The sequence below is a fragment of the Podarcis erhardii genome (genome assembly GCF_964252035.2).
Source record: "Podarcis erhardii genome assembly, chromosome: 9".
NCBI lineage: Eukaryota > Metazoa > Chordata > Lepidosauria > Squamata > Lacertidae > Podarcis > Podarcis erhardii.
Genome location: NC_138512.1, coordinates 10,794,060 through 10,807,135, shown reverse-complemented (window position 1 = coordinate 10,807,135; position 13,076 = coordinate 10,794,060). Strand labels below are relative to the sequence as shown.

The window sequence follows — 13,076 nt, the reverse complement described above, 5'->3', positions numbered from 1 at the left end:
TTATGGTATAACAAGGCAATGGTGTACAAAGGTTTTAAAAACCATATTGTTAGAAAAGCATTATATAATGTTTGGAGCAGATACAAAGACCTATTGGAAAGTAAAACTCCCAGGTGGTTGTCACCAATGGAAGCCAAGGGGGTGAAAAAACTTAATATGGATTCTAAATGGCCAAAATATTGTGAAATCTTAGAATATGAAGGTGAAAGGGTTAAGCTTCAGAGTTATGAAAAACTAAAGTCCAAAGTTCGAGATTGGCTGCATTACCACCAGATAAATGAGACATTTAAAGAGGACAGGAAAATAGGGTTTCAGAAGGAGAGGTCAAAGTTAGAAACGGAACTGTTAGAACCCAATACTAAGAATCTGTCAAGAATGTATAATTTGCTGCTTAAATGGAATACACAGGAGGAAACGGTGAAATCAGCTATGATTAAATGGGCACAGGATATCGGTCATGACATTATGTTCGCTGACTGGGAACAGTTATGGACCACTGGTGTTAAGTTCACGGCATGTAATGCCTTAAAAGAAAATATAATGAAAATGATCTACAGGTGGTACATGACCCCAGTCAAGCTTGCAAAAATTTATCATTTGCCCAATAATAAATGCTGGAAATGTAATGAGAATGAAGGTACCTTCTATCACCTATGGTGGACCTGCCCGAGGGTGAAAGCATTCTGGGAAATGATCTATAATGAAATTAAGAAAGTCCTTAAATGGACATTTACTAAAAAACCAGAGGCTTTTCTCCTGGGCATGGTTGGCCAATTGGTGCCAAAGAAGGATAGGATTTTCTTTATGTATGCTACTACTGCAGCAAGAATTCTTCTGGCAAAGTATTGGAAGATGCAAGAACTACCTACTCTGGAAGAATGGCAGACAAAGGTGATTGACTTCATGGGACTGGCAGAGATGACTGGCAGAATTCGTGACCAGGGGAAAGAGGAAGTGGAAGAAGACTGGAAGAAATTTAAAATATATCTTAAAAACTGTTGTAAAATTGAGGAGTGTTAAGATGTCAAGGGGTAAGAAGCAGAGAATTACAGCTGTAACCAACAAATTTATGGGAATTTAATGAAGGGAACTAAATGGATAAATTGACTAAAGGGTTGCTAAAAAAATTCTTTTTAAAATAAGGATGCAGCGAAAGGGAGGTATGGGGAAGTCGATTGAAAGAAGTTACAAGAATATAAGATTATGAATTTATTTATGTTTGATTTGTTTATGTTTGTTTGTGTTTTGTGATGTGTTTGTCTTTTAATTATGTGTTTTAAAAATTGAATAAAAATTATTTTTTAAAAAAATATATATATATAATATTTCTTTAAATAGACCGAAAAAGGCATCCATTCTTCCATAAAACAGTCATCATTAGATTCTCTTCATTTTGCTGTTAATTTTGCAAGGCCCGTTATCTTACTTATCCATTCCTCATTGGTTGCAACTTTATCTTCCTTTCATTTCTGCACTTACAAAATCCTAGCTAATTATTTTATTTTAAACACTCATATACTGCTGTCATTAAAATATATCACAGGGGCTGGTGCCACTTGGGTTTTGCCAACCGTGTATCAAATTGTCAAAACTTTGTAAGGTTGGCGGTTAGGCATTGGTTCATTCTTCGGTGGAGGGGGTTATGGATTGGCTGTGCCTGCCCCTCATTTTTTTGTTATTGCTGCTAGGGAATTCCGTTAAAGGTATCCAGGGGCTTGATTTGCTCTGTCCAATCCCCTCTCAGGGGTAGGGCCATGCCAGAGTTCCTGGGAGCATCTGGGGTGAACTAAGAGGCAGAAATCCGCCTCTGTGCTCCCCCAGTATGTTTTCCCTTACTGACCTCTGGAGGTTCCAGGTGTCAGTCCTGTTCCTGCCGGTGCAGGTTCAGGTAGTCTGAACCAATGCCTAAGCAACCACTCACATGCTGTAATCAATAAAGTTGTGGCCAAATTAACACTAAAAATCTTAAACAAATATTCTGTGTCCTGCGTGATTTATTTTGGAGGGGGTTTGGGGGTCTTCACACGCAACAAACTATTAGCAGTGACTTATCGCTGTGGGTTAAACCACAGAGCCTAGGACTTGCTGATCAGAAGGTTGGCGGTTTGAATCCCCGTGACGGTGTGAGCTCCCGCTGCTCAGTCCCTGCTCATGCCAACCTAGCAGTTCGAAAGCACGTCAAAGTGCAAGTAGATAAATAGGTACCGCTTCGGCGGGAAAGTAAACGGCGTTTCCATGTGCTGCTCTGGTTCGCCAGAAGCGGCTTAGTCATGCTGGCCACATGACCCGGAAGCTGTACGCCAATAAAGCGAGATGAGCGCCACAACCCCAGAGTCATCCACGACTGGACCTAATGGTCAGGGGTCCCTTTATCTTTACCTTTATCATGATATGTGAACTGGACCTTTGGCTTATTGGACTGAGTGGGAGCTGCAAAGAAGGAAGCCAGCTCCTATCTGTGTAGCACTGCTATGGCTTCTTTTTGTGACCAAGAAATGTTGGCAGAATATTGGAAACTGAAACATATGCATAGCAAAAGGGTGCTGAATTGGAAAAGAACAGTATGTCTGAGCAAGACTACTGAGGCTTGGCTATTCCGAAAATAAAACTGCTATTTTTAGCTTCAGGAAATTAACGTATTGTTGGTGTAACACTTGGACTGTGAGAAATCTGCCCTCTAGTTGATCTCCAAGGGGCAGTCATGTTCAAAACACCCTTAAGACACTGACCCATAGCTAGAGGACTTGCACAGTGAAACTCATTGCACTTTTCAAATCTGATAAATTACTCGAGAAGCTAAGAAACTTAAAAGATCATTTTTATTATTCCCCTTCCACATAATTAATCATATGGTTGCTTACGGATATTGTGGTGCTGTGATAGGATGCTGAAATATTATACAATGGACTTGGTTTTTGTAAGGGTTGTTTTTTGTTGTTGTTATTGAGCACATTGCTGCCCTCTTGTGTCTAAGAATGCTGAAACTCCCACTAGAAAGCAGAACTTTAAGTTTTATTACAGACCATTGTAAATAGTAGCATTTTGTGTGTGGAATTTTTAAAACGGCAGCTTTTCCTGTTCATGACAGAAAGGAAGTTAGAAGCATGAACCCCTAAGCCAGCCATTTTGTGAGGGCTTTCCTGCAGCTTCTTGGTCCAAACTTTGGTAACGAACATTCCTTCTACCATTTCTATTACTAGCTGGTGAAAGGACGTGTAATAATGATGTATGGGAACTTTATAAATGGCAGAGTATGTAGCTAAAGAAAATATTTTGAAAGCCCTGCATGGTGAAATGCTCTTGTACCTGAACTCTCGTGGCTGAAGTCATAACTTTCATTTCATTTTATAATAACAATAACAATATTATTATTTTATTTAAATGCCACCCATCTGACTGGGTTGCCCCAGCCACTCTGGGAGGCTCCTAACAAAATATTAAAAGTACAATAAAACACCAGCCATTAAAAATTTCCCTGAACAGGGATGCCTTCGGATGTCTTCTAAAAGTCAAATAGCTGTTTATCTCTTTGGCATCTGATGGGAGGGCATTCAACAGGATGGGCACCACTGCCAAGAAGGCCCTCTGCCTGGTTCCCTGTAACCCCACAGAGAGGGAACTGCCAGAAGGCCCTCAGCGCTGGACCTCAGTGTCCGGGCTGAATGATGGGGGTGGAGACGCTCCTTCAGGTATACTGGGCTGAGGCTGTTTAGGGCTTTAAAGGTCAGCACTAACACTTTAAATAGTGCTCAGAAACGCACTGGAAGCCAGGGTAGATCCTTTAGGACTGGTGGTGTGTGGTTCCGGCAGCCGCTCCCAATCACCTGCCTAGCTGCTGCATTCTGGATGAGTTGTAGTTTCTGAGTCACCTTCAAAAGTAGCATTGAAGTTGTCCAGGCGGGAGATAACCAGAGCATGCACCACTCTGGCAAGACAGTCTGCAGCCAGGTAGGGTCTTAGCCAACAAACCAGATGGAGCTGGTAGACAGCCGCCCTGGACACACAATTGACCTGCACCTCCATGGACAGCTGAGAGTCCAAAATGACTCCCAGGCTGCACACCTGGTCCTTCCGGGGCACAGTTTACCCATTCAGGACCAAGGAGTGCGCAGGGTTTTGATATGTAGAAAGGTGTTTCTATGCTGTTCCCCTCCCCCATTGTGCAGGTACAGCTTGTTTCTCAGTAGCTTCAGTTGGGAAGTTATTTCTCTTTTAAGGCACATTGGGTGCTATTTTCATTATGAAGTCATATCTTGAGTGTGTGTCTGGGCTTCCCTTCTGCTTTCAATAGCCATAGCTAAACAAACAGAAACAGCTCTCCTTCTTCACCTTCTCTCTAGCAACCTTATCCAAAAACATTGTGCCTTTCATCTTTCAGCCAATCAAAGCAGTAGTTTGTTTCCCAGGAAAATGATTTCCACAACCCATTTCCTGAGAATCTTGATATCACTTTTAGTTTCTGTTCTTGGCCACCAACCCTACTCGCCCCTCAAAAACAGAGCCAGGTCTCACAACACCCTCAGGCACCTGACGTGATCACAAAAAAGGCATGTTCAACATATTTTTGGTCTTCTTGAAAACAGGTGTGTGTGTGTGTGAGAGAGAGAGAGAGAGAGAGAAAGCCTCAAGCTGCACTACAAACTTGATATGTAGAATTGCATCCTAAATATGCTCAACAGCCTTTGTTCTAAAATCTCAGTTATAAAAGCAGATACAGTGATACCTTGGTTCTCGAACAGCCTAGTTTACGAACAACTTAGAACCCGAACGTCGCAAACCCAGAAGTGAGCGTTCTGGTTCTCGAATTATTTTTTGGAAGTCGAACGTGTCCTGAGCTTCCGTTTTTAGTGTTGCGCTTCCATTTTTAGAGAGACCACGCTGATTGGGGAGGTGGGGAGAAGCGTCCCGGCAGTGCTCTGCAGACCATCTGCTTTGACGTGAGAGAGAGAGATCACAAGATCGCACTGACTGGGACAGTGGGGAGAAGCATTTTAGGGGTAGTTTTTCAACAGCCTGGAATGGATTAATGAATTCCATTTTGCATTACTTTCTGTGGGAAAGCGCGCCTTGCTTTTGGAATGTTTTAGTTTTGGAACGGACTTCCAGAACGGATTAAGTTCGAGAACCAAGGTACTACTGTATTATAGTTTGGTGCACTGTACATCTTTTGTAAATGGGGGCAGAGATCAAGGTAGGGTTGAGACATAACGGTGTGCCCCTGACCGATGCCAGTTCTTCCGATAGCCTCACTTTGCTCAGCAAAATTATCTTTCTAGTTCCTCTTTGAATCAGGATATCAAGATCACACTGATCACTGCAGATATCAGCTCAACTTATTTTAATGCAAGCAGCGTAGAATGTGTCAGGAATATAACAATGCTACTCACATTTCTCCTTGCAGTGAATATCCCTGCTAGGAGATGGGGGAGCTAGTATGTGAACTTCCCTGCTTCTGGAGAAATAGAGTTTGGACAGGCTTTGGCCCCTTTAGCAGAAAAGAACTTTTGTAAAGTAGTTTTCGAAATCTCTTGTTTGGTAGTGGTAAAATCCTCGCTGTTTGCAGTCTCTTGTACAATTTGTACATAGGCATGTTATTCATATGCATTCCTTGCCACTTTCCTTAGGAATGTCCCAGTGGGATTGTTAATGAAGAGACCTTCAAAGAGATTTACTCTCAGTTCTTCCCACAGGGAGGTGAGTACTCTGCGCATAATTAGTCTTGTTTGCATGCACAACCAATTGCCATAATTGCTTTGAAATTTGGCCTAAACAGGTTGTTGTTCTAGTTAATTAAGCCTTTTATACTACTTAATGGGTGGACAGAAGTACTTCAGGGTTTTAATTAAAGAGTGGAAATACCTACTAGCAATATCTATTTATAAAAGCACACAATCTGCAATTTGTTTGCTTAGATGTACAGCTTGCTCCATCCCAAAGGCTCCGGACAAGTAACAAAAGCAATAGTTACCGTATTTTTCGCCCTATAGGACGCACTTTTTCCCCTCCAAAAATGAAGGGGAAATCTGGGTGCATCCTATGGGGCGAATGCAGGCTTTCGCTGAAGCTTGAAGAGGCTCTCCAGGCTTCAGGAACACATCCGCAGCCTAGGCAGCCCTGAGGGAGGTCCCGCAGGGCTGTCTACACTGCGGATAGCAGCCTGCTTCCCGGAGCGTCGGGCGCCCTGAAGGCAGAGCGCCCGGCGCTTCGGGAACACATCCGCAGGGTCCCGCAGGGCTCCTTACGCTGTGGATAGCAGCCTGCCGCCTGGCGCGAACAACGCCCTGAAGCAGAGCGCCCTGCACGCCGGACAGACATCCACGGCGTGTTGGAGCCCTGCGGGAGTTCCCCGCAGGGCTCCCCACGCTGCGGATAGCAGCCTGCCGCCTGGCGCTAGGGGCGGCCTGAAGCAGAGCACCCCGCACGTGGGACAGACATCCGCAGCGTGGGGAGCCCTGCGGGAGTTCCCTCAGGGCACCCTACGCTGCGGATAGCAGAGCGCCCCGCCCGCGGGACAGACATCGGCCAGCCCCACAAGCTTGGGGGACAGCAAGGAGGCGCAGCGCTGCCATCCCGCTGTTCCTCGACCTGGTTCGGTTTCCCCGACCTGGTTTGGGGGGGGGAATAAAGGGGGGGGATTTCCTTTATTTCCCCCCCCAAAAACTAGGTGTGTCCTATGGGACGGAGCGTCCTATGTGACGAAAAATACGGTAAATTCATATATTCCCTGTCGCCCTGTTTACTAACAAAGCCTTGAGGTCCCAAAGGAGCCCAAGTGGGTAGGGTCTTGCAAAACTCAGTACTGAGCTTTGGGGAAACTGCAGCAGGAGGGGGTTCTGCTTAAATCATCTGATTGGCGGTGCTTGAAAAGCCCCTGTGTAAAGCACTTCAAAGTCAGGTCTTTGACTTTGTGCAAAGCACATTGTCAGGTCTTGCTGAGCCCCTTCCTATCTTGTGGAGCGCTTTGAAATGGGCTCTGCAAGCACAGGGCAAAAAAGCCCACCTGATGTCATGGTGTTGTCTAAACCACTGAGCCTCTTGGGCTTGCTGATCAGAAGGTTGGAGTTTGAATCCCCGCGACGGGGTGAGCTCCCATTGCTCTGTCCCAGCTCCTGCCAACCTAGCAGTTTGAAAGCACGCAAATACAAGTAAACGGTGTTTCCGTGCGCTCTGGTTTCCGTCACAGTGTCCTGTTGTGCCAGAAGCCGTTTAGTCCTGCTGACAACATGACCCGGAAAGCTGTCTGTGGACAAACACCGGCTCCCTTGGCCTGAAAGCGAGATGAGTGCCACAACCCCATAGTTGCCTTTGACTGGACTTAACCGTCCAGGGGTCCTTTACCTTTTACCATGCGATTACCACAGGGTGGGGGAGATCATGACTTGGCCCACCACCCAGATCCAGTTCCCCACCCATGACTTAGACAAGGGACAAATATTATAAAGATATGGTTTCTTGGATAGTAATAAAGTAGAATGGATTAAAAAAAAGTTAAAAGTAAGGTTAGATTAAAAGTCAACAAGATATGTAGATATCTATCATTCATTCATTTCTCTTCTCTGTTAAATTCCCAGCATCTTAATATTAAAGCAAGTAAGCAGGCAGATCTTTAGAGCACTGTATGTCCACTCAAGCGAAAAACACTTTATTCTTAGCTACAACTTTGGAATACAGTCGTTCCTCGGAAGTCAAACGGAACATGTTCTGCAAGTCCGTTTGACTTCCAAAATGTTTGGAAACCAAAGCGTGGCTTCCGATTGGCTGCAGGAAGCTCCTGCAGCCAATCGGAAGCCACTGAAGCCCCATCGGACATCCGGGTTCCAAAGAATGTTCGCAAACCAGAACACTCACTTCTGGGTTTGCGGCGTTCGGGAGCCAAAATGTTCGACTCGCAAGACATTCAGGATCCAAGGTACGACTGTATTCACTCTACAAGGCCATAGCATGGAATAACGAGACTCCATTTTTCATTCAAACAATATCCAAAAAGTCAAAATATTATTTAGCCCTGAAAGGCCCATTAACTTTCCTCCAACTCTCATTGCAGACTTTGGTTCTCTGTTAAATGGGTAGCCATCAGGGCCATCTAGAGTCTGTCATATGTTTGTGTGTGAATATCTTAATTATATTCCCGACATTGCTACACATATAATGAACCATAGAAAAAGAAATTAACTACAAGTGCTCTTAACATTTGCACAGGGATTTTTTCCTTTGTTGTTCTTGAGATTTAATTTGAATCCATTCAAGAGTCGGCCTTAGAACCTTGCCGTGCTCCCTCTACTGAAATCTCTTTGCCACCCTAATCTCCAAAATCTAAAATAAAGCCCTCATTGAAGAGTTTAAGCTTGCCTGTTCCAAGTGTTCTAACTGATAAAGAGTCTTTAATTGTGAAAATAAAAGTTGGAGATTTAAAAGGGCCCACCCTCCTGCGAAATTGCTGCGAGTTCGTGAGAACTGACAACACAGTAGATAATTCTTTATAAGCTCTGTATGTGCCTGTATGTTCATGATTATTCCCCTCCTACAGTATCTTACATTTGTGTGTGCAGAAGGAAATGTAGGCGGCAGTTGAACCGTGAGTCAGACCCTAAAGCTGGTGTGGATTTGTGATTCCCCAATTATCTCTATGGGTTTTCCTTTGTTTTGCTAGGCCTGCTGCTTTGTCTCTCTCAACAGAACTGGGCATTTGTCACTGGTAATTTCCAGATCTTATACATTTGAGTATGTTAACGGAAAAATCTGAGAGCTCCCTTGGACAAAAACAAAGACACCAACCAGAATAACTTGGAGCAAAACAGCAGCCTGTAGGCTTGGCCTTTATTGAACTGTTGCAACAGGGTGCTCCCCTCACTTGCAGGAGAGAGGAAGGACCCAGAAAAATTGTGTGCAAGGTCTTATAAAGATTTTTGAAATTGCCACCCTGTAGATCAAGACAACCCCCAGAAACATCATTCATACATCACAGAAAGGAGGGGTTGAGGGAGGGGTTGTGGTGGTAACCTGAGTGTCCTGTCACCTGGCTGGTTCCCCCTTTCCCCCTCCCCATGAGTACTTTCCAGGTGACAGAGGGGAGTTTGCAGTTTCCTGCCCCCAGAGGGAAGAGCTGATTATTGTCCTTTGTTCCAGTCTGTGCTGAATCCACTCCCATATGCAAGTTCTTTGTGATCTTGATGGTCTTCTGTCTAGGACCATCAGGGTTGGCATAGCAACTGGGCAGGGCTCCTGTGTATGTGCTGGTATGGTGAAGGGATTATGGCTGCCCTGTATCAAACCTTCCCCATTTTGTAGTCCTTCCTTCATGGAGTAAAATAAAAGTGGAAGAGTGGAAATCCGATGTATGGTTGATTTTCTATGAATTTATAACAGAAGTGTAGCATATGTAGTGTGTGAGTGTGTGTGAAGTTTGTACAAACTGAATGATTGGGGGGGGGGTTCCTGCGACAGTATAATGTGGGTCATATGCGATCACCCACTTTGTATTCTTTTCCCTCTCGTTACTCAAGATATTCTTCTACTATTTATTACAGCTTCTCTGTCTTCAACGTTTTCCCCCTTTGTATATTTTATCAGCCAGTGTATAATTGTGTTTTCACTCATCGTTCTTTAAGAGCAATCCATTGGGGATTTCTCTTGGGCAAGTCCCGTTGAATTGAATAGGAGTTGCGCACAATCTCGTGCTCTTAAGACGTTCTTCACCAGATCTTTCCACTTGAAGATGCCATTCATTCACTTTCTCATGTTGGGAAAGAAAGCACAAGGGGTAGAACCACAGCTTGGTGGTCCAACATCTGCTTTGCATGCAGGCGGATTTGTGTCTTGTGTGTCCCAATGCTCATGGAATCTTAAGAGTTGGAAGGAACCACAATGGACATCTAGTCCAATGCTCTGCAATGCAGAAATCTTTTGCCCACCTCTGAGCATCTCCAAGGGACTCTGGGAATGTCCCCTGTCTGAAATCCCAGAGAAGAATCCCATGGAGGGCCAGTGTGGTGCAGTGGTTAGAGTGTCTGTTGGACTAGGACCCTGGGAGCCCAGGGTTCAAAACCCCACTTGACATGAAGCTCACTGGTTGACCATGGGCCAGTCACTACCTCTCAGCCTATCTATAGCCAGTGTGGTGTAGTGGTTAGGAGTGGTAGTCTTGTAATCTGGGGAACCAGGTTCGCTTCCCCGCTCCTCCACATGCAGCTGCTGGGTGACCTTGGGCTAGTCACACTTCTCTGAAGTCTCTCAGCCCCACTCACCTCACAGAGTGTTTGTTGTGGGGGAGGAAGGGAAAGGAGATTGTTAGCTGCTTTGAGACTCCTTCGGGTAGTGATAAAGCGGGATATCAAATCCAAACTCTTCAGGGTTGTTGTGGGGGTTAAATGGGGATGGGGAGGGGGAGACCATGTGCGCCACCTCAATCTCCTTAGAAGGAAAACAAGTAGGATATAAATGCAATAAATAATAGCAACAATAAATAATCCCAGTTCGTGTCAGCAATACTCAATGGCCTAACTTGGTATAAGACAGCTTCCTAGCAAGACGGGCAGAATTTTGTGGAGCTAATGGAAGTCAGCTTTAATTGTCAACAACAACAGTTCCAGATTATTATTTTGTTTTATCTGGATGTTAAAAAGTAGGTGCCTCCCATTGTTCAAAACACCCTCAGCAGTGTGTGTGTGTGTGTGTGTGTGTGTGTGTGTGTTCAAAAACAGACATTACAAAAAGAAAAATAAGAAACCTGGTTAAAACAGGCTTGTTGGTTTCTGGTGTAGGTTTTCCATTATGCTAAGGTCAGTTGAGTAAGACCGTGATGCTCCGGCTTTCCAAATTTAATTTGTTTTCTTACAGGCTTTAACCACTTTAACCATTTCACCCCACCACCTGAACCAAGGTGAACATTTAAGGTACCACTCCTGCCCCACCTTCTCAGCCACCAAAGTAATAAGTCTACCCTCCGACGTCTGATTTGACATGATGAGTAGTTGCTGTGAATGTGCCAATGTTGCACTGAGAACGAAGCTATTGAAGCCCTGATATTGCATGGTCTGAGTCTCTTAAGGTGTTAGCACTCTGTATTGCTTCCTGCTGCCACCTGTCAGAATGCTAATATATCATAATAGTTATCATTACTGGGTGCAAAACCAGAAACCTTATTTATTTTTTTAAAAAAGAAAAACCTGAAACACTCCCCCTCTCTGTCCTGATTTATATTCCAGACTTAGTGGGAGAGAAATCACATTAAGTAGCTCTAATTAAAAGCTTAAGCACTACAACCTTTGGCTTATGTTTAATCACAATTGTCTTCACTGCCTTGGATATTTTATTGAATGAAGGCTGTGAAACCACTGGAATTAACTGAAATGTATTAAAGGTAAAGTCCTGTAAATCTGGTATTCTTCTTTATTGATTTTTGCAGAGTGTGGTTTAAAACCTTTGATTCTGTTCAGTGGCTGGGATCTGACAAATGACACGATGAAAGCATGCATTGCTTGTTTTCCTATTTATTTTTTAAATTACCACATACCAATAAAGAGGAAAATGAAAGAAATGAAAGAAGAAAATAGTGTTCAAACTGGTTACCGTAATTATGTAGGGAATAAAATTCTAATTAATTCAGGATCCTACAAATCAGGATCACCATTAGAAGACAGCAATCCTATGGCTCCCAGGAGGATATTCCGGGTACTGTAGGATTTTGCAAATCTCCCTCTCTCTGGTCCCTCCCAGCTATGTTGAAAAGGACCTCCGCCATTTGCCTTCCACTGTTCTCGCTTTGCCATTGGAAATGGCAAAAAGGGACACAGATGGATTGGAGGAAAGTTTGAGCCCATGGCATCCACAGCCCTCCCATTCTCAACAAACACCACGGGGGATGAGGACGGGGGAAGGGGGGGTGTTGTGCCAGGCCTGGTTCTGGTATATATATTTTTCCTTTCAGCCAACCCTGGCCAGCACAAGACAGGCAGAACATGGAATTTGGTGGTTTGACTGATAACAGATTGTTCTTATTCCCCTCCTTAGATGGTTCTATTAGGAAGGGAGGGAGAAGAGGCAATGATTTGCTGTAACAAAATTCCTCATGGTGCTGTGCTATATACTGTACACTGGCTATTGTAGAAATAACAACAACAACAATAATAAAATAAATAAATAAATTTATTTCTACCCCGCCCATCTAACTGGGTTTCCCCAGCCGCTCTGGGCGGCTCCCAACAGAACATTAAAAACAGAATAAAACTTCAAACATTAAAAACTTCCCTAAACAGTGCTGCCTTCAGATGTCTTCAGATGCCTTCAGAAAATGAAATGGGCCTCTGTACTAGTCTACATATGCATGCTAAATAAAGATTGAAATCCTTTTATTCAAATAAGATTGGTTTCATTGGAAATACTTTATTTCCATTCAAAAATTCTAGGCAGCTAACAACCATCCTATAAAAATGATAATCAACAAACTTTAAATGAAAACGAAACAAAAGGTCGCTGATAACACAGGCGTAGTTTTTTATGAGGTTTAAAAACAATGGTGTTCAAATATACTGTTGATTGATGGATTTCAGTTTAATTCTGAATGTTTATAGATGTGGGACGTTTGGGCCTTTGTGAACCTTTCTTCTCCTCTGAAATTCTTATTCCTGTCATAGCATATTTTCCATAACATAATCAATAATATCTTCTATATAGTGCATTTCTGAATATTTTAAACTCTTACAGCATAGTACAGTATTATTAATATTACTGTTAGACAGCATCCATTGATTTCATTGGGAATGTTAACTGTGGACTCAGCTACATTAGTGAAAAAACAGTGTTTTTTCCACTCCACACCAGATGGCGGTGGAGAGCACACAAAAAAAAAGTTTGTGATTTTCCATAGTCTTTTTTCCCCTTTTGTTATAACGATTCAATTTCTGACTTACTTATAGCATTTCTTCCACCCTATAAAGTGCTACACTTTGGTTGGACTGCATCCATTAATTATGATGATGGTGATCAAAAATCACAAGTGATCTTTTGACAGCTATTATTAAAAAAATGTGATGCGTCTTTAAAGAAATGTGAATAAGAGTATGTGATAATAATGCTAT

The 13,076-nt window shown here is 43.3% G+C and overlaps 1 protein-coding gene across 13 annotated transcripts in view; it reads left to right on the top strand.

Moving 5' to 3' along the window:
* KCNIP4 (potassium voltage-gated channel interacting protein 4) overlaps positions 1-13,076 on the top strand; it is a 405,833-nt gene that overhangs the window by 376,094 nt on the left and 16,663 nt on the right. For all 13 annotated transcript variants that reach the window (XM_081876473.1, XM_081876478.1, XM_081876482.1 and 10 more), the window contains one exon: positions 5,625-5,694. In XM_081876473.1, coding sequence (XP_081732599.1) covers positions 5,625-5,694 — 70 coding nt within the window. The remainder of the gene's footprint in view (positions 1-5,624; positions 5,695-13,076) is intronic.